We start from the raw sequence: 26,028 nt of genomic DNA, 5'->3' as shown, positions 1-26,028 counted from the left end.
TTCCGAAGGCTGTGACTGGGAACGTACGGCATGTTCCTTTTTGGCTAATACTTTCTGCTTTCTAAGTACTTTTGTCATGTCCTCCATCATTGGATTGTTCAAGCGCTTCTATGCTGTAAGTCGGCTCATGCGGTCCTGTAACAGAGGGGTCTCATCCTATTATGGCAGGCCTTCATTAGTCCACCTCGTCCACGCGACGGGGAAGTTAGTACTGCTTCGAGTCCTCTGAGATTTGGTATTCTAGGCGCTGCCGCTATTGCTCCTCCTGCTCTCGTTCTTCCTGCGAAGAGCCATCCGGAAGTAGAACTATATGCTGTTGCGGCGCGGGACATCGGTCGTGCCAAGAACTTCGCGAAGAAGCATGGTTTCAAAAAATGGTATGGAGGGAAAGATGGCTATCAGGGTAAGTCGAACAACAACACCGCCGAGCGGAGACTCGTCTGTCGTATTAACTGCTTCACAATAGAACTTCTCGATGACCCTGCAATAGATGTTGTCTACAACCCCGTGCGTAATCGAACCCTTGCGTGCGAAGTCGCTGTTACTAAGGGCCCGTTAGTTGCCCAACGGTTTACATTATGAATGGACCATGAAGGCTCTCGCTGCCGGAAAGCACGTGCTTCTCGAGAAGCCCAGCGGCAATACTGCTGAGGAAACCCGGCGTATGTTTTCCCTTGCGGACCAAAAAGGGCTCGTTCTTCTTGAGGCATTCCACTACAGGCAAGTATTCATTTAATTTCAATAAAGGACTGTCTCGACGAACTACTAGATTCCACCCTGCTATTCAACGTGTCAGGGCTATCATTGATAGTGGAGAGCTAGGTGTCATCAAGGAGGTAAACGCCGCTCTTGCGCTTCCCAAGGGTCTCTTTGCCAGCGATGACATTCGGATGAATTATGATCTTGGCGGTGGTGCAATGATGGATTGCGGATGTCAGCTTCCTCTTCGTCCAGAATGAGCACTCTCTCTGACATTTCTCCCAAGGCTACCCATTAAGCTGTGTCCGCTATCTTGCATCGGATAACCCCAGCGCGGTGATGTCCGCCACTGCGGTGCGATATCCAAGAGATTCACGTATTGATACAGGCACCACTGCCAATCTTACTTTTGCTTCCTCGAAGCCTGGAGGCGAGCCAGTGAAGTCCACGATCAAATGCGACTTTTCCGTCCCACCCCGTTTGGGCTTCATCCCCTCTTGGCCAGAAGTTTCTGTCCGTGCTGTTTGCGAACGTGGCACTATCGAGTTGTTCAATTTCGTAATGCCAGTGATTTATCACTCAATCACCGTGACCCCTGACGGCGGCGTTGCGAGGACTGAGAAAGCGTATGCGTTCAAGGATGGTAGCGGCAAAGGGGAAGAGTGGTGGTCTACCTACAGGTACCAGCTAGAAGCTTTTGTGGACAAAGTCAAAGGCCGAACACCACAAACCTGGATGAGCCCTGAGGACTCCATTGCAAATATGGAATGGATAGAGAAAATTTATGAAGAGGTGAATACATCACATATCTCAGTGATGATCTCTCTGATCCGACATGTAGAGTGGACTTGGATCTCGACCCCAATCCACATATGTCCTCCCGACTGCTTGACAATGCTTGTAAATGGACTAGCTATTGTTGTGCCGTGTAAACTTCAAAGCCCTAGACCGTGCAACTTTTTAGAAATATGCACAAATATTTTTGTTCCCCTGCTCCCCATGGACATCATTGATAATATTTAAACAAATTGCGACATTCAAGATGAGGCAGCCAAGAGCCGAGGAGAAGAAGCGTGAATGTAGCCGGTGCGTACTCAACGAGCAGTCAAGAATGCAACCATAATAACGCTTCCCAGATATCGTACGTAACTTACCTACATGGTAGGGCCAATGCAAGTTGGATCATTGCAGCCCAACTTCAAGTTGCAGCAAACAAGCAGAGACGACAACCAATGGCGAAAGCTTGACTGGCTTCAAAGACATTGCTGTTTTGGGAGGGACCAACTTTGCTTGTGAACGGTCTGATTACTCATAAATTTGCATACACAGCGCCAATGCAATAAATGGCTGCAGCCGCAAAAATATTGGGCTGAGAAGACGAGAGGCGAGTGGCTCGAGTTGCTGATACACTTTATGAACCACAAGACGTTTCTTATTGATATGCTCTTTCAAGCCAGTGCAAGCGATGGTCATGACTCAGAAGTGAGATGAGAACCTACTCCGGAGCCTAGAAGACCACTGCACCCCGGGCCGCATCTCTGAGAGCATCAACGCCGCGTATTTATCTCCGTTGCATGATTCTAAAAGACTCAGACATGGCGAGTGCACCAGATAATACGATAACAAGGCTGATGGCTGCCAATAATCATAGACTCTCCTGGGGGGATAGCAGTCGTCAAGACGCACACGGTACGTGTTGCAGGAATGCTGACAATGCTCCCGGCCGCATAGCTAATATTTTTAGTTGACGACTCCAAACGTACTGTGAAATGACGATACTATGTAGCACCCAGCGCAAATTTTCGCACCGAGACTGATCAATTGCAATATGGTCATACGTGAATAAAACCAGGCTCCCTACAAGGGTACACACTCAAGTCTTAGGGACACAACAACCAAAAGCGTATTTTCGAAATCAAGCTTACCTCCACAATGAAATCAGAACTGGGATCGAGTTTCTAACCCATGACGTGAATTCCAGCTACAGAGTGTCCGACGTCCTAACGTCGTGCAAAAAGTCTGCATGGGACTATGGGTTGGTTGAGGTGCACGTGACAAGCAGCTGCTGATTAGAATGACCAACTCCAAGCAACTCAGCTCCTCGTTCATAATTTCATACCATCAAGATGGGGCGGAACGCAAAGCTGCACAAACGCATCGTGAGTTGGTGTTAAATTTGTGTTCTAAATTTCTAGTTCTTTCTAGTCTAATAATGAAGTTGTGTCCTCTCAGAAAAAGAAGACACCCGCATCATCTACATCACACCCTTCATCCGGATCACTCAGCACTGCTACTAGCAATACATCGAGTGCACATACAATATCATCGCACGTGCAAGCCGCAAGGAAACACGCCGATCTTAAATCAAAGTCGAAGTCAAAACCGTCATCAAGCAAGGCCTCGGGAGAACATGTTCTCGGAGGCGCGGATTATGTGACATTACTTACGGGCGGCCGAAAGAAGGCTGCTGAAGAAGCTTTAAAGTTACCAAAAGACTGACCAGAAGTGCGTCTGCAACAAGTCCATCACGCAGTCCACATTTTCTCATACATTTTACAGCGATCTACATGAAGCTCTTTAGGTCTATGGTTAAATAGTTCCGTCAAGCCTCATTGGAACGCCGAAATGAACGTTTGTGGAGTGTCACTGTTACGATCTTCGAGCAACCTTGTTGCATGGCAGCTCTCTGCGCGCGTATATGGCTTGTGGGGTATCTTCGGGAGATGATCGGGTCCTATTGGTTGCTTGAACAAACGCGAGTAGACACGTCGATTACACCTATATATCGTGGTGAACAGCAACTACCGTTTTCATCATCAGCATCGAAACCTAGATAAATCTCAAGCTTGCAAGGACGGAAGAACTTTCTTGACAAGTAATCGTGGCACGCATTACTTTATCATGATTTACGCGATTTAATGTAAGTCTAACCACCGGTTTCGTGACGATGATTCTCGAGAGCCGCTCTACGTATTCTAGCTTTCGACTTCGTCCTTTTTCCTATAAGCACATAGTACTAAGTGTATACAAGTAGTTTCGTATGTAGCGCGCTAATATTACATAATCATAATATCGGCGCGCCAAGGCAAATTGATATAATGTCGAGTAGCCATTTTTAGATCATCTACTTAATGAACCTTTAATATATTATTACCCCAAGCTCCGGGAGGGTCTTGTTCCGGAACCACCACCAGCCCGTCTCTAGCAATGCTGCGTTCATTGTCCTTGAAACATTCTCCCCTACTGACAAGGGTTTACTTCAAAGGTCGGACGCTCTCAACTCAGCCTACCTCTTCTTCATCATTCGGTTGTCTGCCAACGACACAGTCACCAGTCGTGTCGAAGCTTGCGTTCTTCAATTCTGTAACTGGTGATGGTAGCAAGATACCAACTTACAGAGTCCTTGATGGGCTTGGTATTCCAATAGAAGGCGCCGAAGTGCCCGAGGTGTGTGTGCGCTCTTCCATCCCCAGAGGGATCCATTGACGTCTAGGTCCATTCAGATCAGTGAACAGTTCGCGCGGCGATTGTGGGTGGGCTTCCCAGTGACTCAGGATTGTAGCTTACACAGGCTTGAATTAGATATGAAAACATGCAGTTGCTTCCTACGCTGGATAATATACTTAACAATGTCCAACGCCAAGGCAAAATATCCTTCTATGTACGTGCACAAACCTAAGAACACCTGATTTACTGACATATCTTTAGATGACTTCTGTAAGATAATGCACGCAGACATGAATCCTAGTCGCTGACCCTCCTGTCAAGTATGGAGAAGAGGCTGCTGTAGTAGGCTCTGCTGCCGCATTGGCTGATGACGACGAGTAAGTGTCTCTCAGGACCGCTCTCTTGTTTAAGTTTACAACGAAACTCGTTTCTAGAGTATTAGGTGGGGCGAATTTTGTCATTTCTTATGTGTTTGCTAATTCCACTGCAGCACAGTACCGTGAAGTTGGGGTACTCTTGTGGCGTGGCTTCACTCTTGACTGTGTCATGGCGCAATGCTTCGGAAACCACGAAGATACGTCTGGAAAGGGTCGCCAGATGCCTGTGGTATGCCCCCTTGCTTCTTGTTGTGTTTGAAGCCTCACCTAGAATCCACTGGTCCTCTGTTAGCATTTCGGCTCCAAGCAACATCATTTCCACACGATATCTTCTCCGCTCGCAACTCAAATCCCACAAGCTGCTGGGGTTGGGTTTGCACTGAAACGTGATCCAGAGAGACGCTCCAAAAATGTAGCCTGCGTATTTTTCGGGGAAGGCGCAGCGTCTGAGGGGGACTTCCATGCTGGAATGCTCCTCGCTTCCACGCTGCCTTCACCAACATTATTCCTGGCACGAAACAATGGTTTCGCTATCAGCACCCCAAGCTCGCAGCAATTTTATGGCGATGCTTTGAGTGCACGAGGCCCAGGTAACCTGATCGAACGTCTCGATTTGTGTTCACAGTAATCGAATTTCCTTCGCAGGTTATGGTATCGATACCGTTCGTGTAGATGGAAATGACGTACTCGCGGTAATGGCCGCTGTCAAGGAGGGCCGAAGGCGGTGCTTGGAAGGTGGTCGGGCAGTCATGGTCGAGATAATGACCTACAGAGTTGGCCATCACTCGACGTCAGACGACTCGTTCGCCTATAGGGGGCGCCAGGAAGTCGAGAACAGAAAGAAGATTGACAACCCCATCACGCGTTTCCGCCTATTCATGGAATCCCGGGGATGGTGGAACGAGACAGAGGAAGAAGAGCTTAAGTCCCGTTTGAAACAGAATGTGCTCACAGCATTCAAGCGCGCGGAAACTCTTAAGAAGGCCGATCTGAAGGAGTTGTTCACTGATGTATACGCTGAAGAGCCTTGGAATATAGTGAGTCTAGCTGGATCAATCAAGGGCGTGTACTCATTTTGGCTGCAGAGGGAACAGCGGGAGGAGCTGGCGGGACTGCTCAAGAAATATGGACAAGTATGGGAGCCATGGCGAAATGAGCTCAAGAACTTCAAGGACGAAGGGAAGAAATTGTTGGATTGACGATCGACACTCCTCGATACCCATTGTATTGCTAACATTTGATCAATCACGATGCACGAGTATTCCAAGGTTAGTATATACGGACCGGCAGACAGAAATATTCTGGTTGTACTCTGGAGCAAATGCTGATATGGTTGGGCCTGAGATAAAGATTTCGAACGTCCAGAGAAGAAAAAATCGCCTCGTATATTAGCACTGGCATGACCATTATATTGCAATTGAACTGCGTTTCTGACTAGCTGGCATATCATATGTAAGACTTAAGTGTTGGATGGAGCGCTGTACTCGAGAAGCATGACCAAAATAAAAAGGGACGAATAATGTATCATCTGAATATGTCTACGCGTGCTCGGGACCAGAGAAAACATGAGAGCAAACAGCCTCCAAAGGTCAAGTGAACGCCAGAATGCCCTGCCCGCGCTCGGGATCGCTCATCCGATGGACACGGACTGTCTGACCGACATGGATATTGCCCATGTCTTGGGGCGTGATCAGGATATACTGCTTCTTGTCCGAAGCATTGGCAGTGTCGATCATCATCTTCATACTGATGCGGCGATTAACAGCGTCCATGAAAACGTCGAACTCATCTGAAAATGGTCAGAAAGGAGATGAAACCTACGCACTTGCACTCACCTAGGCAGCGAAGAGGGCAGCCAATTGCATCCCAAAGCGAGAGCAACAAACAGATCGTGGAGAATGACTTTTCTCCACCGCTCAGCGACCGCGGATCTTTATCCCTCCCTTGCGTGGCCATTTGATCATCAGTCTGAACCTGATCCCAAAGCATAAGTTGCAGGCCATCTATATGAAAGGAGACATACCTTCAGTTGGAGCGTTTGCAGGGCATGGTCGAACAAAATCTTTCCATAGTACCCACGATTGGAAAGATGGTACTGGAATACAACCTTGCATCGTAGAGCAATGTGCCGTCGGAATTCTTGCCAGCGGTTCAAGCGAACAAGAAGCGACCTTTTCAGAGTCTGAAGGATGGCATCAGTAAAAAAGAACCAGCCATTAGCGTGAGTAGCCTTACATTGTTGAGAGCAGCTAGACCCTTCAGATCTTTTTCTGCGTTGTCCAGGACAACTTTCGCGTTGTTCACCTCAATTGTCATTTCCTCGACCGTTGCGCCATGCCTGCGCTCCCGTTCCTTGAGTGCCTTTTGAACGGATTCGAGATTGCGCTCCACTACGTCGACTTTGCGAGGATTTTCGACGCGTTCGCAGTACTCTTCAGCACCTGTGGTCCAGTTCTGATAGAAAGTCAGCGTTAACCCTCATTTATGAATGCTAAGGCAACTTGCTATGAACTCCTCCTGCAGCTGTTTCGCAATAGCATCAATGGCTTTGATCTTTTTCCTTTCGTCTTCGAGCTTCGTTCTATAGTGATTTGTGTTGTTTTGGGCTTCAAGACGGCTGGTAACAGCGTCCTCGATCTTTTTCTATATCCCGACGTTACGTGACAGGCAGACGGCACATCAGCGTAACTCTTACCTGAACTCCCTGACGTGCTTCTTCAAAGTTCTGGATCTGGCCTTTGACTTTGTTGAACTCCGCAAGTAAGGTATTCTGCTCTTGATCGATAGCCGTTCTTCTGCCGATTGCATCCTCGTATTGCTGGATGACATTTGCCTTCTCCGCTTCCGCATCCTTTATGCAGAGGGTCGTCAGCCGGAACAGAGAAAAATCACATGGACATACATCTTTGGCACTCTGCAAGCCCATGATATCAGCCGGCATCTCTTCTTTTGCCTCCTCTTGGAGGGAAGCAAGTTCTTGTTTCGCAGCACGGTGGGCCTCAAATAGGGAACGTTCTTGTGCCTAGCAAACCATATATATATATTTAGGAATGGTCTAATGGAGAGGAACGGGAGAGACTAACGGTCATTCCATTGATTTCGCGTCCCAAGTTTTGAAACTCCTGTCTGAGGTGAGTGGCTTCTGCTTGTGCAGCCCGACACTCGCCCTCTGCATTCCGCAAGTTCTCCTCCCAGGTGCTGCAAATTGGTTCAACACGAGTACGAAACTGTACAATACAGACTAACCTAAGCACAGAGGCAGAGTCACTCGACGTGAACAACATGTTGCGGCGGTCATTGGGAGGAATCCTGGTCAATTTGATCGACTGACCACCCCCTTCGGGATATCGATGGACGCGCATGAAATCGGCCGCCCACGCTACACCCCCTCCATTCATCCCTTTCAGGATGTTGTCAGCATCAAGACGCTTGGGCGCAACGACCGTACGCTCGATATTTGCTTGGTTAATTAACAGGCGGAGGACGTAGGGGTCTGTGATCTGAATAACAGAATTAAACGAGTAGTAATGAGAACAGCGCAGCCTTACCTCCAGAACCCTAAGAACAGTGGGAATGTTATTGGGCGGCTCCCCTGCGCTGTAGTCGAACATGTCACGCTCAGATATAATGATATTGACGTGGTTGCTATATCGTGGTCAGCCTGACGAGAAAACAAATGGGTGAACAACGCACTTCTTCGTCTGGTCGAGTAACCTCTTAAGTTGCGCTCTGTCCCTGGCATCGGTAACTGCAAACGCGCACATCAGGCTTCCTAGTTGAACTTTCATCAGATCTGCCAATTTCATGTCCTTCAGCTTGACATGCAAGCCAAGGGGACCTATAGGAGCCTCCCCATGCCACCTCATTTTCGCAATCTGGTCGAGAACACCCTTGATGTCTTGACCGTACGGAGCAAGTGCGTTCTGCCCTCTTTCCTTGCACTGAGAAATCATACTCTGGGCTGCAACAACGCGCTCTTGAGCGCTGTTTTTTTTGGCCTCGGCAGCCATTCCTCTTTGTTTAATGCCGTCCTGCTCAATATGTTTTTGGCGCTTAGCTTCAAGGAAGTCCTTTTGTGCTTGATCGGCGTTCGTGACAGCTGTTCTGGCGGACTCCAGTTTTCGGTTGAGCTCGTCTCGTTTTACTTGTGTGTCTGTAGCAAGGCGACGCTCTTCTTCCGCGATATTTTTTATGTAGTTCTCGATGGCATTATTGAGACCAGTCAGAGAAGCATTCATCTGTTTTTCGTCATTCTAATTGAGATTGAGAATTCACGTCAGACCGAAGCAAGGCAGAAGATAAGGTAGATAGACCTTGAAGTTTCCTATCTTGACCCTGTTGGCGCGCATTTTTTCCTGGAAATCGTCGCGCTGCCTGGTGAGGTGATCAATGTCGCCAAGTTCGGAATACTCCTTCTCGAATTGCTCTACAGCGTCGGAGGCGAGTTGGAATTGGGACTAAACGGAAATATGTAAGTACACGCATATCAGCATCGATGACCTTCTAGGAGCGCACCTCAGCTGTCTTCATCTCAGCCTCAATCTTGGGCAAACGGCGTTCCGCCTTCGCAACCTCCCCAAGTTTGGCTTCCATCTCCTAGAAATGATAACTACGTCAACCCATTATTCACAATACACACACTTAGATATGCGACTCGGATGAAGGGGAATATCAAGGTGATCCAGTCTTACCGTCTGCTTCGCTGCAACATGAGCCCAGGCAAGCTCCTTCTTGAGCTCATCAACCTTGCAGCGCTGCTCTCGTGCCTTGCTTGCTTCCTCAAAACGCACGCTTGCCTCCTTGAATGCGGCACGTAGGTCAGGGAGAACTTGTTTTTTCTGGTGTAACACCTTCTTGGTCTGGTTGATGTTATCAAGGCACGTGTCATATTCCTCGGAAAGCTGCGATAGCTGGGTCCCTCGCAGGAAAAACTGCATGTACTTGAGCTGAGTAAACCGGAATGCGAGGCTGAACCAACCTTATATTTGTCGGCGGGATGGGAGGCACTTAAAAATTGCCTAGCAGAATCTGCAGAGTTAAATATAGAACTTAAGAAGCATATACGCACATAGCACTCACCTTGACTGAGGACATTCATGGGGTTATCGACTTGTATGTTCATGTGATCACAAATCGCCGAAAGCTCGTCTCTTTTCGTGGATACAACCTTGCCGTCCTTACTCTTGATCTTCCATGAAGAAGATCCGTCCCTGGTAAATTTACGCGTGATAACAATGCTTTTTCCGTATTCTTTGGGCTTATATGCTTCCTCGCCCTGGTTCTTGAGCGAAATGGTGATTTCTGAGGCCCTGGTGAGACGTCTCAAGGTCAGTAATATAAACCTTGATAGGTGAGTCAATCTTACTGTTGACCTTCGCGAATAAAAGATTTCAGGCCACTACCGCGTCCTGTCGAGTTCGCCTTTCCTCCAAGTGCGACTGTGATCGCGGACAGGACGGCACTCTTTCCGCCTGACAGGGGCAAGCCAGTCAGGCAAAGCATATGAGTCGAAGTTGTGGTACTCACTTCCATTGTGACCTATGGAGCTGATTTAGCATATTCTTGACGGACTTGAAGTGGCACTCACCAATGATGAAATTGATCTGAGGTCCAAACGTGAAAGTAAGTCGCGTGTGACACATGAAATGGTGCATTTCAATAGACTCGATGATTCCGTGTTCTGCGATACCCTACAGCACACAGATCAGTTTGAAGCTTTGGCAGAAGCAGATGCCATCCTACTGACACCAAACGTGTTGCGCTTCTGCTCGAGGCGCTGGCGAATGGCCTCACCATTGAGTTCTTCGAAGCGTTGCTCCTCCTCCTCGTTGTGCTCCTCCTGATTCGGACCTTCATCATCTTCATCTTCTTCGTCGCTATCCTCCTGACGCGCCTTGCCTTTGCCTTTGGCAGGATTCCTGTTGCGAAGTCGCGAATTGTCAACAACGACCTCGTCTTCGCTATCAACAGTCCTGGCACGCTTAGAGTGTTGAGACGAAGTATCTAGAGCATCACCATCGCTGTCAACAGTGACTTTGCGTTTTGCCATTACTGATGGAAGTCAGTGTACGTGAAGTGGATAGACGCGCCGCGACGCGTTGCAATTAGACAGTGGCCACGCTGTCAATAAGAGCAAACAATGCTCAGCACACATATTGGCCTGACGATAAGTACTTATTTGCCCATCTCTAACACAGAACCCCCCAAGTTATGCTCACTCTGGCAGTATGTGGATACGTGGAATATAGAAAGCCTGAAAATTTTATTGTAGGCTGGGTGATCAGGGCATGCTCATGACTGACATATTTGTATCTTGTCTTCATTGATTATTTAATTTAATATTTTCCTATCAAATTTCGGTTGATTCCCTCGGTCGGTCAATCACACAGGGGCTGCTTGCGCAAAATTTCTCGTAACACGCAAAGTATACTTTCAGGGAAAGTGAAGCGTGCACTCAGGCTGAAGCAAATCTTATTTTCAAAAATTTCAAGGACTTTTGCGTTTGCCTCGTGTTTCAAGCTTTCAAGGTCTGAGATCTGATTACCTAACTAGGACTACATGAACAAATGAACAAGTGAGCATTGAGCTCAATCTAGGTAAGCGAAGGGTCTGCAGCCACCTGGGAGCTCGTCGTCTTCTTACTCTCACTGGCACGCGACGAAGTGCTATTTGCTCGGCTGCAAGGGGTGCATCTATGGTGGAATTTCCAGCGTCTCAAAGAAAACAGGTCAGCAGTTTACATGGCATATCAGTCCCAGGGCCGTCCACCTACCGAGATGCATCTAACCCGTACGTCTGATTCTTACATTCGTTACATCATTCTGAATGGTGCTCAGAAGAAGTGCATGGAAGCATAATCCTACTCCAATAACCGCCCCATCGAATACCGTGAGTGAGCTAACACCTGTCCGATCTAACTCTAGTGGTAATCCTCTCACTGTTATAAAGCGTAATAATGCACGCCTCGGGGTAGCAGCAAGTCCCTACGACTATATCGGCAAGAACACTCTCCGACGTCAATCAGCCCCTCAAGTTGGAAATCCGAATGCGCGTGCGACAATTCTCACTACCCAACAACGATCACGGGCACAAGAATCCAAGCGCTCTAAACCTGATCACACATTCTCCAAGAGCTCTTCCAGTAATCCGCGTTCCACAAACAACACTCATACTTCCTCAAGATATACAGGGCATCCAGATGCCGAGGTACAAATCGATAACCGACCTTGTGGAATCGAAAGTGCTCCTGCGCACCACAGGCATCCTAGTGATCCAGAGGTCCACGTAATTTCCGATGGAGAGGACCTTGGGGTACCTGTACCTCGTCATCATACTATATCGTCTTCACCAGACCCTATCGCTCTTGTCGAAAGGAAGCATCCTTTCGACCTCTTTCCAGGTGACCGGCAATACCCTGAATCCAGGAAGGGCAAAGGAAGGGATTCCTCTCCGATCCCACAAGCCCACACCGTTGTTGTGACTGATGTTGACGAAATTGAAGAATTTACGTCGGAGGCAGTCAACGACGGACGTTCGCCCCCTTGGAACCTTCGATCGCAGCGAGCTGCAATACGTACGCCCATAAACATACAGCATGGGCATGTCGCCAAAACTCGCAAAGTGTTCGAACCTCCGAACGAGACGTTTCCGTTGCTTGATTTACGGCAACAGGGTGCGCTCAGTGGCAGCACCGGAGTTGTGAAGAATATGAAACCCAAAGCAGCAACCAAGGTTCATCATCAATGCGTATTCTTTTGTAATGACTCATACCTTCTTCCATCAGCCCGCCTCCTCAACGTCTCAATTGCAGTTTGATCATATCTCCACGTCGTCCACGCAATTCATATCCACAATGCTTCCCCGCACGAAAGAGCCTCCCCTGAAGCTCCCTTTGCAAGCATGGGCAATTGGTTTGAAGATATTCTTTGCAGAAGAAGGTTCTGAGCCCCCTGTCTTTGAGTATGACCCGAAGAACGGACTTGTCGACGTGTCCGTACCCGGACAGTCCTACTCTTACCAGATCCAACAAACTAATGGGTTTGAGGAAGTATCAGTATGTCCCTATGTGAATCGTGTGATCTCTTTTTCATATCTGCTAGGTCACGAATGACACTAAGGCACCCTTGAAAGACAATGTCATCATACAGCTAGAGACGAGGAAAGACTGCGAAATCCGGGATCCAATACGCGAGTTTGAACCCGGTATGTGTGCCACTCTGGTGGATGAACACCATGCACTGAACAATCCCACCCAGGAAAGAATCGCCTACGGGGGAGCCTCACGTTCTTTTTTAGTACGGACGAAGCCAAGGGATGGACATCAACAGCATATCAGACCCTTGCTAATTTCCTAAAAAAATCAGCGTCTACGCAAAAGACGGTGAGGTACGAAGCATTTACCAGCTAATTAGAACTTGTCTGACTGGAAGCAGACCAATGGGCGCGAAAACAATCTGGGAAGAACTTCAGCGGCATGCAGAGATGTTCAAACAACACAAATCTCGCTCGTCCGATGCTCGCCACGACTCGCTGGCCCCTTCCATTAGGGATGCATCCCCTCCACCCCCTCCACCAGCGCTACATAGTTCGACCAACACTCGAACGCGCCTGGTATCTGATACGTAGGTTACCCCGTGACTGCATCGATCCTGGTTGATGACCTATACTCCTCACAGTAGACCACCAAATGCTGAGGCCAGCTCATCGCTGCGCCGTTCGTCGCGGCGGTCAGCTGCAGCACCTCCCGAAACTCTGTCAGAGTCCCCTCTCATAGCAGATCCTGAAGAACTGTACGACCACCTTTATCTTTAGCAGCTCACTTCCTTTGCTTATCAATTTTTACCAGGATTCTCGTATATCCCCCATTTGGCCCTGGCGCATTAAATCTATTGGGCAGTGATTTGAACAGGCTCAGACCGCACGAGTACCTTAATGATACGTTGATAGAGTTCGGCTTGAAGTAAGGTCACCTGTCATATATTGAGCGTGGTACTGACATCATGCAGGCTTTGCCTCAATGAGCTTAAAGTGCAAAACCCGGATCTTGCGGAACAAGTTCACGTATTTAGTTCGTTTTTCTACAAGAAGCTCAACAACAAAAGGTAAGTGTCCGCGGTTTCATTTTACAAGGTCACAGATCACATAAATCTTGCCTTCAGCTTGGACGAAGGATACCAAAGCGTGAAGAAATGGACGTCCAAGATTGATATATTCTCAAAGAAATACATAATTGTCCCTATCAACGAGAAGTGAATATGTCCCTGACGAGGTTGGCTCTCACTGACTTTGTCTCAGTCTTCATTGGTACCTCGCCATCATTTATGAACCCGAACATACTCTTCTCCCACCCATCCCTCAGAAGGAACCTTCTCTTTCTCAGCGGGGAAAGCTGCGGGGAAAGGCTGCAGCTGAGCCAGACGTAAATCCTGCGGCCGAGGCGGTGCCGGTGCCAGTCGACGACATATCGCCACCGGAAACACGATCAGAGTCGGACGCTGAAGCCGCCTCCCTGCATGCCAATTGCGCGTCTACACCAAGCGTTACACAAGATGAAGACATGGATGACATCTCACCTATCGATTTCACACAATCCTGCTCAATATCCAACGCTCGTCCTGAGAAACCTCGCAGTGCTTCATCATCGAAGCCTGTATCTATGCGAGGCAGGTCTGCGTCTGTGGGCAGGGCCTCAAGGAGATCGATGTCCATCGAAGCACCGGCAGAATCAATCCTCCCGACATCATCTTCACATTTCGAGCCGATGGATGTTGACGTGATCGACGTTGATGCAAATCTAGAAGGGATCGAGTCCAAGGACAATAATCCATCTTCCAATGCATCAAGCTCAACCCATGTCTCCGGGCCTCCAAGCGCTCTGTCCTCGAAACCTCCCTCTCGTAGCGCTGGGATGTCCCCAATTCGGTTTTATGGAACCTCTGCCGTTGACAAGGGGAAGCAGAAGGCTGTCTCTGTTGTCTCTGACTCCGAAGAGGAGGACGAACTCAATGAGGATGAGAAACACGAAAAGGAAGTAGATGCTATGCTGGACGTCCTACCCAGTCCAGCCAGCAATAACCCTCTTAGGTAAGCCTCGAGATGCACATGCATATAACTGATGCTTATAACACGTCGCAGAACTTGGATCTTCACGCTAGATTCCCTAGGTTCACGCCATGTTCAAGCACAGAGGGTATTGAAGTATTGGCTGAAGGCTGAAGCGCAAGACAAGAGACAATATGATGAGGTGAGAACGGCCGAAGTCAAGTTCGCGCAGGTATGTCTAGCCTCGTGTTGCAAATGACCTTTCCAACGCTCCGCCGTAGGTCCCATCACAGCCCAACTTCGCCGACTGCGGTATTTACCTGCTACATTTCGCCAAAACCTTCCTCTCAAATCCTGTGCACTATTTTGATCTTATGCACCAAGTACGTCGCTCGTCTTTACTTTTGACTACCCGGCTGACATCGACTTTGTTCTACAGAGCAAGAAGATTTATCCTGCCAAGCAGCGCAAACTCGACTGGAACGAGGGCGCGGTACAGGACTACCGACAAAATCTTATTGCACAGATTAAAATTCTTTCGACGGATTGGAAGGCTTCGAGGGTGGCGAAGGAAGAAGAAGCGAAACGCAAACGGAAAAGCGAGGAGCTTGGGCAAGCTGAGAGTGAATCATCGGATGCCGATGTAGATATCGTCGAGGACGTCAAGGCCCCGCGGCCCACGCCCAAGCAAAAGGAGCGACCAGCGAAGAGGATACGTGGAGGAAATATTGGGTCATGGGCCTCTCAGCGCCTTGGCTGAAGAGGAAGCTACTTACGAAACTGATTATTTTTGATACATACTTACGCTTTAGATCCTGCATACTCCCATTGGACGGGTACCCTATGTATTGTGATTAATGCTAATGCTGGCATCAGAGTCCATAACCACTTGATATAATAATTTTTTTCAAAGTATACAGCAGTCAGTGCAGGCGATCAGTCGAGTGTGATCACGAATTGCAGTGGAACAGATGGGCCCATGGCCCCACAAGAGCAGGATGGTACTTAGTAGCCGACAAGATCCTCTCGGTTCCCGACTCAAGCAATCGTATTGTTCCAATGTATATGTGTAGGTATCGAAGGTTATGAAGGTATATGCACGGGACATTCTCCAGGGAGTAAACGAAAAAAATCGTTGGATGAAAGAAATTTGAGTAAGAAATTGAACTGCTGCAATACTTGATAAGTACAGATTCATCCCACTGATGAGATTGATTAAACGAAAGGACAGGGATTCATCCTTAAGGATGGACACCCCAAGAATGGAATCAAGGCGTGTAAGCAACCAGAAGTATGGTCTACCTAGACGAAGATCCGAGCATGAACCCTAAACCATGGAAGGGAGTGTGACCCTGAATGAGAACGGAGTAAAAGAAGGGCAAGTTAGAACTGGATCGCGCCAACATGGCGGCGATGCTTCCTGCTCCTTCCCACAGGCACGTTTTGTTGAACCGCTTGAGCTTGGCCAACCGCTTCCAAAAACTCTTCGACCACCCTGCCATGAAGAGCAGGTGTAGGCTCCGCCTCGTTACGGCGTGCAACCGTGTTCGTAGGGGAAACGTGCAAAGATGTGGACGAAGAACCCGCGCTCGACGCATGAGTGCTACTGGAGGGACTCATAGTTTCGTTAGCGCTGCCTCCGATAGCCTTTGGAGCAGTGTTGGATGTCGACTTATGAGAGATATACCAACCGATTCCGACACCAGCAGCAATGCACTACAAAGATAGATGACTTTAGCGGCAGTGAAAATTTGAAAAGACGGCACATACGATTAACAACACAACCCCGACGAACCACACCCAGCGTGACAAGCTTGAAGATCCGCTCTGCGTCTTGATCAACCAAGAACTCGTCTTCTTCTCGTCCCTCGCAACAATGCTGAACCTCCTCCAGAAGTCGTCTCCCCTCTCGCCACGCCTCGGCACTAAGTTATCCTCTGAGCCTCCACGTATGATTGTATCACCTGTGAACTGGATATCTCTAGGGGTGGGTGACTTGGCGGGACGAGCAAAAACGGGAGTGATTGGAGTCATCGGTGGCTGGAGTGGGTGCGGAGTGTTTGGGACAGATGGACGAGGCGCAGGAGTCTCGTAAATGGGGATAGGCATCTGTGGCGAACGAGTGTCAGCCGGGGGACGGATGACTCTCAGTGCATTTGGCATGGGAGGCTGAGGCTGATGCATAGGGGGAGGCTGAGTGATCTGTCTCATTTCGGGGGTTGCAGCAGGAGATGGTATATTGAGTGCTGAGACGGGGGCTGGATAGCCAGGACGTGGAGCAGCGAGGGGTATCGGGACTGCATTCATAGTACCACCGTGCTTAGGCTCGATCGCCATAGGGGACTTGTGCATAAGGACGTCTTCGTCTTCGTCGTCACTCAAGTCCCCGGTCATAAGACCTAGTCCAACTGCACCGAAACCAGACTGGCGGTTGGAGGTATCTGCATGGTCAAGATATTGATCGTACCTGTAGAGTACCCAGTGAGTTATCCGCTCACTTCTCTTCTGCTCAGTTGAAAAAACGAGCGTGTGAAACGTACATATTATAGGCAGACGTGCGGTCGTTGGGATTGGGTTCTGCTGGTTTACGAACACGGCGCTTTGAAGGCGGGGGCTGATCGAAAAGTTCGTCTGGATCGTCTGTTGCAAATGGTGGTTTACCGGCAAGAGGTGGTCTTCTGGATGGTTCAGTACTGGACATTCGGTAAGATTACTTGATAGGTGATATGGAGTGGCTGGCTGAAATAATAAATAAGAATAGCGAGTGGACGCCTCTCTTGCTGGAGGCTGGCTGAGCTGGCAGCGAGCTCTGAAAACAGGGAAACTAGGAAAGATGAGAAATTGATGAAGAGGAAGAAGAAGCTGATTGCTCAACTGGTAACCCGCAGCTTAAAGTTAGTGCGTCGTGAGACCACTCTAACTATATCACACAGTCACATCACAAGATCATCGCTCAACCACCTTTTTCAAGCCTTGTCGCGACAAAAGATGGTATCGATCATACTCAGCTCGTACTCTACCACATACAATTCATAAAGGTTTACTGGAAATGGCCCAAGCTCTTCTATTTTTTTTTCACGACTTGGGGGGAGTGATCCTTCGAAGTAGAACTTTTCATCCTGTTGACAAGACAACCCAAGTAATAGGTTGCGACAAGGTAATTGCGCATTGACCATCACTGGCCCATGTCCTCAGTTTGGGCAGCTGCGTTATTGGGCGCCACTGGCAGCTCACAGCCGCATGGTTCCTTCGTGGGCCTCGCAGAGGTATGAACTCTTGGAAACATGTAGTTTGTGAATTAACGCTTCACATCACTCCTGTCTTTCAGTGAGTCCTTGCAATGATGTAAGCCTGCAATACTACCAAAGGCAGGGCTATTCATTCCATAGCCAGTAAAACCAGTGTCTTTTTTCACATCTCTGGCGGCGCCAGAATGTTGATCCGACCCTGCATTGGCATGTGGATGCGCACCTTACATCGCAACATATACGGCAGAGCCATTATATCGAAGGAACTACTGTCTTCCTTCTGTGATGGTCTGCCTACTTATGTAGGGGAGACTACGGCAGAGCCGTGTAATCGTGCGCCATCCAAACTGGCTGACATACAAGAATGACACCTAATTAGCAGTATTGACCAACTTTACCCACCAGAAATGATCATTACTTCCTTCGCCTTCCATGGAGACATCGAGCAAGTCACACGCTTGGCCTGTGACATCTCTTTTTGCACACCTGTAGTGGCGCAGGAATATCGATTTAAACTTACCTTATTATGATGGATTCACACTTTGCATTGCAACGTGCACTGCGGAGCCGTGTGAGGAACAACTGTCTTTTATCTTTTACAGGTCCGGCTAGGGAAGACTAGACCCGGGCCTGGTTTGTACCAGTGAAATCATGTGCCATCCCACCGTTCATCTTATATGGCAGGATTCACCGATTTTGCAACCAGGAATGATTATCACCTCCTTCACTTCCAAGGAATTGGAAACTTCGAGCGAGCACCTACGAACATGTCGGCATTCTTTGACAATTGTACCTTGACGAGTGTGGGTCCCTCGATATTCATGCTGCGGACCTCGAGAATATTTGATTTACCCATAATATGGAAGGAATGACTATCTTCATTCTATTTGGTCGTCTAGGGGAGACTATGGATGACCAGTGGCGGCTAGTCTGCCATGTTTGATGTTGACAGCTGTCAGTGGGTAGCCAGAGCTGGAATAAGAACCGCCTTCCTGGGAGGCATTGTGAAACATCGTGTTTGCAAACGGCTCCACGAGGTAGAAGAGGCAGCTGCAGCCTGCCTTGTGATAGATCACAGAATCATTCTTCATAAAGGAACTCAAAGTTGATTATTTGAGATCTGTCTAAATAGGTTTGAGATAGGTATACCCGTATTGGATAGCAAAGCAAGCATGGAATGCGCACCCTCTACAGACCAAACAAGGCACTGCTAAGTTCCCTGTTATACCATTGTCTTCATCGATCATTGCTTCATATGTTCAAACAAAAGCTCCCACACGTGGCGACATGAACCCCGATTGTAACGAAATTTCTGAGGACATCGCAACAATCATCAGAACTCCACCAATGTCGGTCCGACCAATTCCCCCTTGTCAACTGGGGACCGCCTCCTGCTTTGCGAGAAGACGGTAAAAATCCGCCACGAGGTATAAGCTCCCCGCGACGATCACTAGCTCTTGTACCCCATCTTCTCCCGTTCCCTGAACATCTGTCTCCTCCGCAGTCGCCCATTCCAATGCACTCTCGAGCTGCCCCTGGATATCCCCTTCGTCGGACGCAACCCACAACCCTACACCTGATACAGACTCACGCACAGTAGCGGCGATCGCAGACGGCGGCACAGACTTCACCCAGGGCATTCCTTCCGGGGATGTGAATCGTACCGCGGCAACTTTCGTTTGTATTGAAAGCTGTGTATTATTTCGAGAGGCGAAGAGCGGGGATAGGGTATCCTTCGGGATTTTTTGGGGGGAATGGGAAAGCGCGAGGACATAAGTCAATCGTAATTTCCGCACTTGTGGGTTTCTGTCCAACATTGCGATGAGATTCGAGACATAGGAAGCGAGGGTCTCTGATGACGCATGATTATGTGCACCATCGACAAGTACAGTGATTACCCGTGGAATGGGGGAGGAAATCGCGAGTCGATGGAATGATAAACGGCCTCGCCAGGTCGCATTTCTAATGCCTGCCTGAATGTTTTTCATGACACGCTCGCCGAAATTCTTTGGCATCCTCGTTGCACACGATGGGTGCATCATAAGTGTAGATATGACAGTCAATGCGAGACTCAAGTTATCCACTTGATGGGCTCCATTCAAAGATAAAAGTGCGGACAGGCCGTTAGGGAAAGCGGAACTGGTGAATGCGATAGGCTGAGCAGGCGGAAGTGTGAATGATTCTGCATTCAGCAAGACTGTAGTTGGTAGTGGACCATCTATGGTCTCATCCCACGCTCGCCGTTGCGCGGACTGAGTTGCTATGAAGTGACCGCCAGTCTGATCAACGACCGATCGCACAACATTTTCGACAGTAGGATATTTCTGAATGCCTAAGACAAAAGGCTTGTTCTTCCTTGCAATGCCAGCTTTCTCCTTTGCGATGAGTTCGACAGTGTTACCAAGGAATGCTTGATGATCAAGGTCGACTGCCGTGAGAGCAGAGAGGAGTATGGACTCGTCTGGTATGACATTGGTAGCGTCCAGGCGACCACCCATGCCCACCTCGATGACCACAATATCCACTGCGAATTTCTCGAAAACCTGCAGTGCAACGAGGGTCAACAATTCGAAACTGGAAACCTCAGTGCCATGTTCTTGATTCGCGCTCTCAATATCTGCGCGTGCAAGATTGTAATCTCGAAGCGAGATGCTCCGTTCGTTGATCAAAATGGAGTCTTGGACGGATAGGAGATGAGGGCTATTGAAGCGACCGACAGTAAGACCCGAGGCTAGAAAGACGGAGGACAAGATGCATGTGACACTTCCTTTACCATTCGTGCCAGCGACGTGAACAGTAGGGCGCGAATACGATGGAAGATGTGATGCCAAGGGGCGAATACGCTCGAGGGAGAGATCGATCGACATGGTCGTGCTCAAAGAGCCGACGATGGCCGATGTGACTGGCCAGACCGAGAACTCCGGCTGTCACGGTAGATCTGTAGACCTGGGCACGTCCATTTGAATCATTATGTCATGAACGATCTTAACATATGCATATGCGTCTAGATCTAAATATTCTGACTCGGATTCGGTACGCAACAGAAGGGCCCCATTTTCATAGGGTCGAGTGCTATATCGATGGCGTACTCGTTGCGCAACACGTTCACTAGCACCAGATCACCAATCTGATGCGTAAAAGTAAACTCTTCATCCACCGTGACTGCACATGTAGAAGGGCTTATATACTTCGAGTGCCACTGTAAAACTAGTTTCACTTAACCCGGCTATCTTGTCATGTCTTCCAACGAACTCAAGGTTTGCCAGGCTTCTACCTCGTCCACAGATAATCATTTAATTTTTTCCTGATATCTAGAATATCTTAGACGACTTGAGCAAAGGGTCTTTCGATTCTGTAGCCCAAGCCACCCTCTTTGCTTTGAGGGATAGCTGTACCTTTCCCCAGGTCTATCAAATCACAGTCGCGCTCTATGGTGTCGTAGATGCAGTTCATCTCCAGCAAGTCAAGCGCGGCCTCATCACTGAGCCCGCGCAGCAAGCTTTGGCTTTGCGGGGCCTAGCATCCTTTATGCCATTCTGGCTTGGCCGCTCCGTCTACACTGCCAGAATGGTTAACACGCTCTCTACTCGCTGGCCTATCATCCGGGAATGGCTGCTTTTCTTCGGGTCAGATTATGTGTACAAAGAAAGCGTCGAAAAAAACATGCGTATCCTCGCCAAGCGAGCGATCGTCGACTTCCTAGGCATCTGCAGGGATGATACGCTTGGGGACATGCTTCCCACTATCATCTCTAGTCCCGGAATCGTATCCCTGTTGTTTGGTATGTGGGACTTGGAAACAAGGGATCGTCTTTTCAGCACTTGCGTGCAAGACGACAGCGTCCCTGGTCCTCCTCCGATGATTCGCACTTCAGCCATTCTGGACTCCTGGATGTGTACGTTTTCTGAGAAGGAGAGCTGGAATTGGCATGAAATCATGCGCCCATTCAACAATGACGGAGCAAGAATCGCTGCCACGGCTCTTGATCATCTGGAGCACGACCTTGCACAGCACCCCATTGATTACGACTTGATCATCTGGGATATCCACCTCCTGACTTCCCTTTCCGTAAACAATTCAATTCGCATTCCGTTGCTTATGCAACACTCAATTCAAAAAGCAGCAGGCGTTATTACCATCATGGTATCCCAGCGGCCCCCCATCAAGCAGCGCCGCTTAGTTGCCAAGGCTATTTCGTACGCCTGTTGGTACATCAGGGCGTACGTGGAAGAGACAGACGGCATACCCTGGATTTGTGAGGTCTTGGAGGCGGGCCTGCTGCCCTCGCTGCTAGCGGTCGAGCCCTGGCTAAAACAACTCAAGGATGATAACAACGAAGACTGGGAGCCACTCTGGCTCCTTCTCTCAAACATTTTCCCCAAGTATGCGATTTTTCGTTCCGTACTTAAAGTGATGGGTCGGTCCATCAAGGCCCTCAACGTCTCTAAGCCGGTGGATAGGCTGAAGACGGATAGTCCACTGCACAAATATTGGCACACATTGGAGGGATTCGTAATGGAACGACTTAGCTTGTTGGAGACTGATGACGTTGATGAGGCACATGTCGACTCTTGTCAAAGCTCGAAGGTGTGTAGCATCTCACGTATTCCTCAGATTCATAGTGACTCTTCTCCAGTGCAATAGATCCGGACCAGCAGGCACCTACAAGCGCTGCGCTGGTTGCCTTCACGTGCATTACTGCAGCAGGGAGTGTCAGATTTATGATTGGAAACAAGGCGGCCATCAAACGTATTGTCGCGGGATACAAGCTCGCCGAGCCAGTACGTGTTTTATAATTTTGCAACTGATGCCGAATTTCACAGATTCGCTTCGCAGAAGGAATCATGTCCCGTATTTCCACTCGTGATCTCCGTTTTCTCGATCGCGTCATTGCGTCTGATCTCTCGTATCACAACGAGCAAATCTCCAGGGCAGCGGTAAAGTATGCTCCGGAGCCCGCTGTCGTCGAGATTGATTATACCTGCATCCCTTTCCGCATCGGTGTCGGTTCTACGGCATCGCTCCCTGTGCCAGACACCTGCAAATGCGACAAGCTGATGCAGCAAAAATGGGATACCATGGTGGAGCTGGCATTGAACAGCAAAACGCCTGGGCAGAAGCTTCTGATTCGCGCCTTCATTCCATGCGGATCTGCGCCGAAAGTGAAGTTGCAGTTGATCCCAATCAAACGCATCCTCCCCGGTTATGACCCGAGCCAGGACCAAGATCCTGCCGAAGCTGGTGATACTTTTGATCACTTGTATTCTTGCGCCGGGATTTCTTTCACCATCATTGACCAATCATACCCTGTGGAGACTCTTAAGCTCATGAGCAAGGAGATGGACATGTTAGCCATCGGAGGAAAGGAGGATACCACTGATCCGGGTCAGTCGGCTTGAAGGGTCTTGGATACTCTTGTAGATAGCACATAGGAAATCATGTATCTCACACTAGCATTTACTCACTTTGATTCCTTCCATCAATACCCCTGGCAGTATCCAGTGTCGTAGTGGCCATTTAGCGACAGACAGGGGTTGCCTCATGTCTTGACTTAGTAAGATCCCATGGCCGGTTGCCGCACACATGTTCGCCTCATTGCTCAAGCGCTCGACGTTAAGCATCTCGCCTTGCACTTATGAAACGTCTTGGCTCTCATAACCCTTACTAATTGCTGACACTAAACCATTCTATCACGATGGACAAAACAGACATCCAAGAAAGCACTGCAGTCACCTTCGAATGGACCCTTCGTGGTCTCAAGAATATCTTTGAATCGAGGTAATCGCATCGAAATGCCCTCCGCTACCGCTGACCGGAATGCTGTAGCAAAGGTGAATCGAAGTCAAAGGTTACGAAGTCTGTCAGGTTTGGAGGTGGACGCTGGCAGGTGCGTGTTACATTTTATTACCTCCCCGACTTGCTTCATTGAATATACTACGTAGATTCTTTTCTATGCCAACTCTGGGACGGAGGGCGGAGGGTTCGTGAGTTTGTATCTCTCCTGTGAAGTGCGCCCCCTTGTTTCTTGTATCGTGAACTCGTTAGCTGACGAGGCTATTATCCCTAGCCCACTACCGAAGAAAAAGACAATGCGGTGGACGGAAAGTGCGTTTGTTGCGTCCCCCGATGACACCATTCTCCATAGTAATCTCGAACGCATAGATGGGTGCGGGAGGGAGTCTACAAATTCAGTTTTGAGCTTCGAAGGTCAGACTTCACGTGTTAATGGTTTGTCTTCAACTGATATTTTTCATAGCCTCGGGAAGACCGTATTGTTCAATATCAAAGAAGCGCACAACCACTCGTTCTCATCCAAGGTACGTCCTTCGCTTAGCTTTGTGGTTGATGCTGAGTTGCCTCGAAGACAGCAAATTGGGGATGGTGCGTGCATTCCGTCATTCACGAGATATCCTACCACATATTCGGACAGGGCTCAGTTTGCGCGACGAGACCATGTATACTACCATTCAACCGCTGTCAAGGAACAGGATGCCTTCCTCGTCATCTGCACCATCACGTCATCCCCGACCACCCCTGCGCAACCACCATCAACAATAACTCAGCTTGTACCAAAGGACTTCCTGGAACGTGTCGGCTCGTTGCTTGACGATCCGATGTACTCTGACGTCGAGTTCGTCCTGCCTTACCGAGGTAGGGCAAAGGGTTGTAGGTGTATCTACGCCAATAGAAAGATATTGCAACGAGCAGATTACTTTCAGACTAGTAAGGCCAACAGATTAGTACAGTGAATAATACTTACAACGTCTTTAGTGTTCAGCTCAGGATTTTCCGAGGCTTCTTCAGACCAAGGTCAACATGATATTGATGATGATGGTGCTTCAGACGACACCTATCTTGGCCGTCAATTCGATGATTCGGATGACGAAGATGATGAATTCATGACGCAGATAGTCGATGAACCGAGTTTCGATGGCACTTCGGAGATGCAGATCGAAGAGGATGCTGGATCCTCTGTGCCAGTTGCAGGTACCAACAACACCGAATCAAATGCCCATTCCGTAGAGGAAGATGGACAAATGTCGAGTGGTCCGGAAGACGGGCAGGCGTGTAATGTCCAACCTAAGTTGTCCCACCCGTCATCTCCAAGGAGTCTTGATGTACCTCTTGTCAAGAATGAACACGATTGGACGAAACTAACAGCACCGCCGGAAGCCAAGGAGGTTCCAGGACCCAAGAAAATGCGTGTCGTTATCCGGGACGTCGCATATGCAACTTACAGGGCGGTTCTCTACTACGTGAGCGTGGTGCGGGGTATATTTTGTACAGACATAACCTACGCATTACAGATTTATACCGATGTCATTGTCTTTGCCCCTATATCGTCGTCGTTCCACGCAACAGCTTCGAAAAAGCAGGGCACCGACAATAGCGTCGACAGCCCAAGCGCCTTCTGATAGTCAGTCCAACTTGCTTGATGCTCCAAAGACAGGGGCTTCGACGGAAAACCCCACCTCGAGGAGAGAGTGGATTCGAAAGTGGCAACAAGGTCATCCAGGGCGACCGTCGCCTTGTTCTGCCAAGGCTGCTTATCGATTGGCAGACAGTGAGTCAATCATACGCATTCCTGGACTATTGTTACTTACTGTAACCGTGAACGGTAGAACTTGGCCTCCTTGAGTTGAAGGAGCGTGCATACCAGGTAGTTCATACTTTCATGCGAATGCTACTCGTATTTACGCACAAGATACAGCACATCCAGAAGTCGCTCACTGTCGACAATATTCCATACGAAGTGTTCTCTCCATTCTCTGCAACCTTTTCAGACGTCCGCAAGGTCCAAGTTAACTACTTCCTTGAGCATTGGGGAGATATCCGTTCTTCAGAGGCTATGCGCAATGTGTGGCAGCAAATTCGCATTGGAAGACATCCTGGATTCGAGGAAGGTATGTGCTAGGACCATCAATTTTCACGACGAGGGGAGTTGACGTATTATCTAGTGTGGCCCTTGATTGCACAACACCTAGAATTCAACCCGAAGGCGGGTGGAGCAGGAGATGCGGAAGCCAGTGAGAGCTAGGTGATTTCAATGTTTTATTGCAAGGATATAGGTACACATATGTTTTGATGGACCTCCAGCTCATTGACACTTTCCTGGTTCCTCGGGTCCTCTTTTAGTTTATTTGTCTCATGATCACCCCCAGTGGGAATGAAGGTGGAGCAAGCCCCTGCCTCTAAAACGTTCGACAGTGCATGCA

General features: G+C 48.8%; 9 protein-coding genes across 9 annotated transcripts; 6 read left to right on the top strand and 3 right to left on the bottom strand.

Moving 5' to 3' along the window:
- The first annotated feature begins 26 nt into the window (after positions 1 to 26).
- Positions 27 to 1,965, top strand: EDB91DRAFT_128176 (NAD(P)-binding protein). Its single transcript, XM_041324745.1, has 8 exons — positions 27 to 115; positions 169 to 403; positions 467 to 507; positions 560 to 720; positions 770 to 933; positions 986 to 1,491; positions 1,541 to 1,785; positions 1,836 to 1,965. Exons 1-7 carry the CDS (start codon positions 77 to 79, stop codon positions 1,589 to 1,591), a joined length of 1,197 nt encoding a protein of 398 aa, XP_041179568.1. The 5' UTR covers positions 27 to 76; the 3' UTR covers positions 1,592 to 1,785; positions 1,836 to 1,965.
- An 860-nt stretch (positions 1,966 to 2,825) lies between these two features.
- EDB91DRAFT_1080117 (uncharacterized protein) lies at positions 2,826 to 3,198 on the top strand (the record flags this gene model as incomplete). Its single annotated transcript, XM_041315192.1, has 2 exons — positions 2,826 to 2,858; positions 2,905 to 3,198. The coding sequence occupies 2 exons, from the start codon at positions 2,826 to 2,828 to the stop codon at positions 3,196 to 3,198; spliced, it is 327 nt and encodes a 108-aa protein (XP_041179567.1).
- A 627-nt stretch (positions 3,199 to 3,825) lies between these two features.
- Positions 3,826 to 5,887, top strand: EDB91DRAFT_1119159 (thiamine diphosphate-binding protein). The gene is made up of 10 exons (XM_041318134.1): positions 3,826 to 4,146; positions 4,203 to 4,228; positions 4,282 to 4,360; positions 4,408 to 4,416; positions 4,468 to 4,523; positions 4,581 to 4,588; positions 4,637 to 4,752; positions 4,816 to 5,113; positions 5,169 to 5,560; positions 5,609 to 5,887. The coding sequence occupies exons 1-10, from the start codon at positions 3,907 to 3,909 to the stop codon at positions 5,720 to 5,722; spliced, it is 1,338 nt and encodes a 445-aa protein (XP_041179566.1). The 5' UTR covers positions 3,826 to 3,906; the 3' UTR covers positions 5,723 to 5,887.
- Positions 5,888 to 10,633, bottom strand: EDB91DRAFT_1119152 (P-loop containing nucleoside triphosphate hydrolase protein). Its single transcript, XM_041318133.1, has 20 exons — positions 10,270 to 10,633; positions 10,111 to 10,213; positions 10,050 to 10,061; positions 9,889 to 9,994; positions 9,603 to 9,832; positions 9,502 to 9,551; positions 9,215 to 9,454; positions 9,039 to 9,119; positions 8,837 to 8,980; positions 8,217 to 8,776; positions 8,072 to 8,168; positions 7,770 to 8,023; positions 7,607 to 7,721; positions 7,426 to 7,545; positions 7,219 to 7,374; positions 7,029 to 7,166; positions 6,759 to 6,977; positions 6,547 to 6,705; positions 6,359 to 6,497; positions 5,888 to 6,312 (listed from the first exon to the last, which is right to left on the bottom strand). Exons 1-20 carry the CDS (start codon positions 10,570 to 10,572, stop codon positions 6,113 to 6,115), a joined length of 3,426 nt encoding a protein of 1,141 aa, XP_041179565.1. The 5' UTR covers positions 10,573 to 10,633; the 3' UTR covers positions 5,888 to 6,112.
- A 518-nt stretch (positions 10,634 to 11,151) lies between these two features.
- EDB91DRAFT_1119149 (uncharacterized protein) lies at positions 11,152 to 15,481 on the top strand. The gene is made up of 15 exons (XM_041318132.1): positions 11,152 to 11,312; positions 11,360 to 11,411; positions 11,472 to 12,254; positions 12,307 to 12,576; positions 12,623 to 12,725; positions 12,779 to 12,908; positions 12,956 to 13,144; positions 13,199 to 13,312; positions 13,369 to 13,482; positions 13,529 to 13,624; positions 13,682 to 13,771; positions 13,818 to 14,606; positions 14,658 to 14,796; positions 14,846 to 14,947; positions 15,004 to 15,481. The coding sequence occupies exons 1-15, from the start codon at positions 11,218 to 11,220 to the stop codon at positions 15,322 to 15,324; spliced, it is 3,387 nt and encodes a 1,128-aa protein (XP_041179564.1). The 5' UTR covers positions 11,152 to 11,217; the 3' UTR covers positions 15,325 to 15,481.
- A 51-nt stretch (positions 15,482 to 15,532) lies between these two features.
- On the bottom strand, positions 15,533 to 17,448 carry EDB91DRAFT_1119146 (uncharacterized protein). Its single transcript, XM_041318131.1, has 3 exons — positions 17,105 to 17,448; positions 16,335 to 17,031; positions 15,533 to 16,280 (listed from the first exon to the last, which is right to left on the bottom strand). Exons 1-3 carry the CDS (start codon positions 17,263 to 17,265, stop codon positions 15,948 to 15,950), a joined length of 1,191 nt encoding a protein of 396 aa, XP_041179563.1. The 5' UTR covers positions 17,266 to 17,448; the 3' UTR covers positions 15,533 to 15,947.
- Positions 17,449 to 19,044: 1,596 nt separating this feature from the next.
- On the bottom strand, positions 19,045 to 21,088 carry EDB91DRAFT_127386 (Mur ligase). The gene has a single exon (XM_041324621.1). It carries the CDS (start codon positions 20,677 to 20,679, stop codon positions 19,186 to 19,188), a length of 1,494 nt encoding a protein of 497 aa, XP_041179562.1. The 5' UTR covers positions 20,680 to 21,088; the 3' UTR covers positions 19,045 to 19,185.
- EDB91DRAFT_127513 (uncharacterized protein) lies at positions 20,754 to 23,294 on the top strand. Its single transcript, XM_041324644.1, has 5 exons — positions 20,754 to 20,952; positions 21,007 to 21,069; positions 21,128 to 22,399; positions 22,449 to 22,593; positions 22,649 to 23,294. The coding sequence occupies exons 2-5, from the start codon at positions 21,049 to 21,051 to the stop codon at positions 23,209 to 23,211; spliced, it is 2,001 nt and encodes a 666-aa protein (XP_041179561.1). The 5' UTR covers positions 20,754 to 20,952; positions 21,007 to 21,048; the 3' UTR covers positions 23,212 to 23,294.
- A 310-nt stretch (positions 23,295 to 23,604) lies between these two features.
- EDB91DRAFT_1236190 (uncharacterized protein) lies at positions 23,605 to 25,850 on the top strand (the record flags this gene model as incomplete). Its single annotated transcript, XM_041321418.1, has 12 exons — positions 23,605 to 23,643; positions 23,755 to 23,820; positions 23,880 to 23,917; positions 23,975 to 24,019; positions 24,069 to 24,129; positions 24,177 to 24,193; positions 24,243 to 24,535; positions 24,584 to 25,068; positions 25,120 to 25,160; positions 25,189 to 25,417; positions 25,518 to 25,716; positions 25,771 to 25,850. 12 exons carry the CDS (start codon positions 23,605 to 23,607, stop codon positions 25,848 to 25,850), a joined length of 1,593 nt encoding a protein of 530 aa, XP_041179560.1.
- Between the last annotated feature and the right edge of the window lie 178 nt (positions 25,851 to 26,028).

This window comes from Suillus paluster (genome assembly GCF_016628075.1).
Source record: "Suillus paluster strain FC165 chromosome Unknown EDB91scaffold_13, whole genome shotgun sequence".
Lineage (NCBI taxonomy): Eukaryota > Fungi > Basidiomycota > Agaricomycetes > Boletales > Suillaceae > Suillus > Suillus paluster.
Note: the sequence above shows the minus strand (reverse complement) of the source record. Positions and strands in the feature narration are given on the sequence as shown.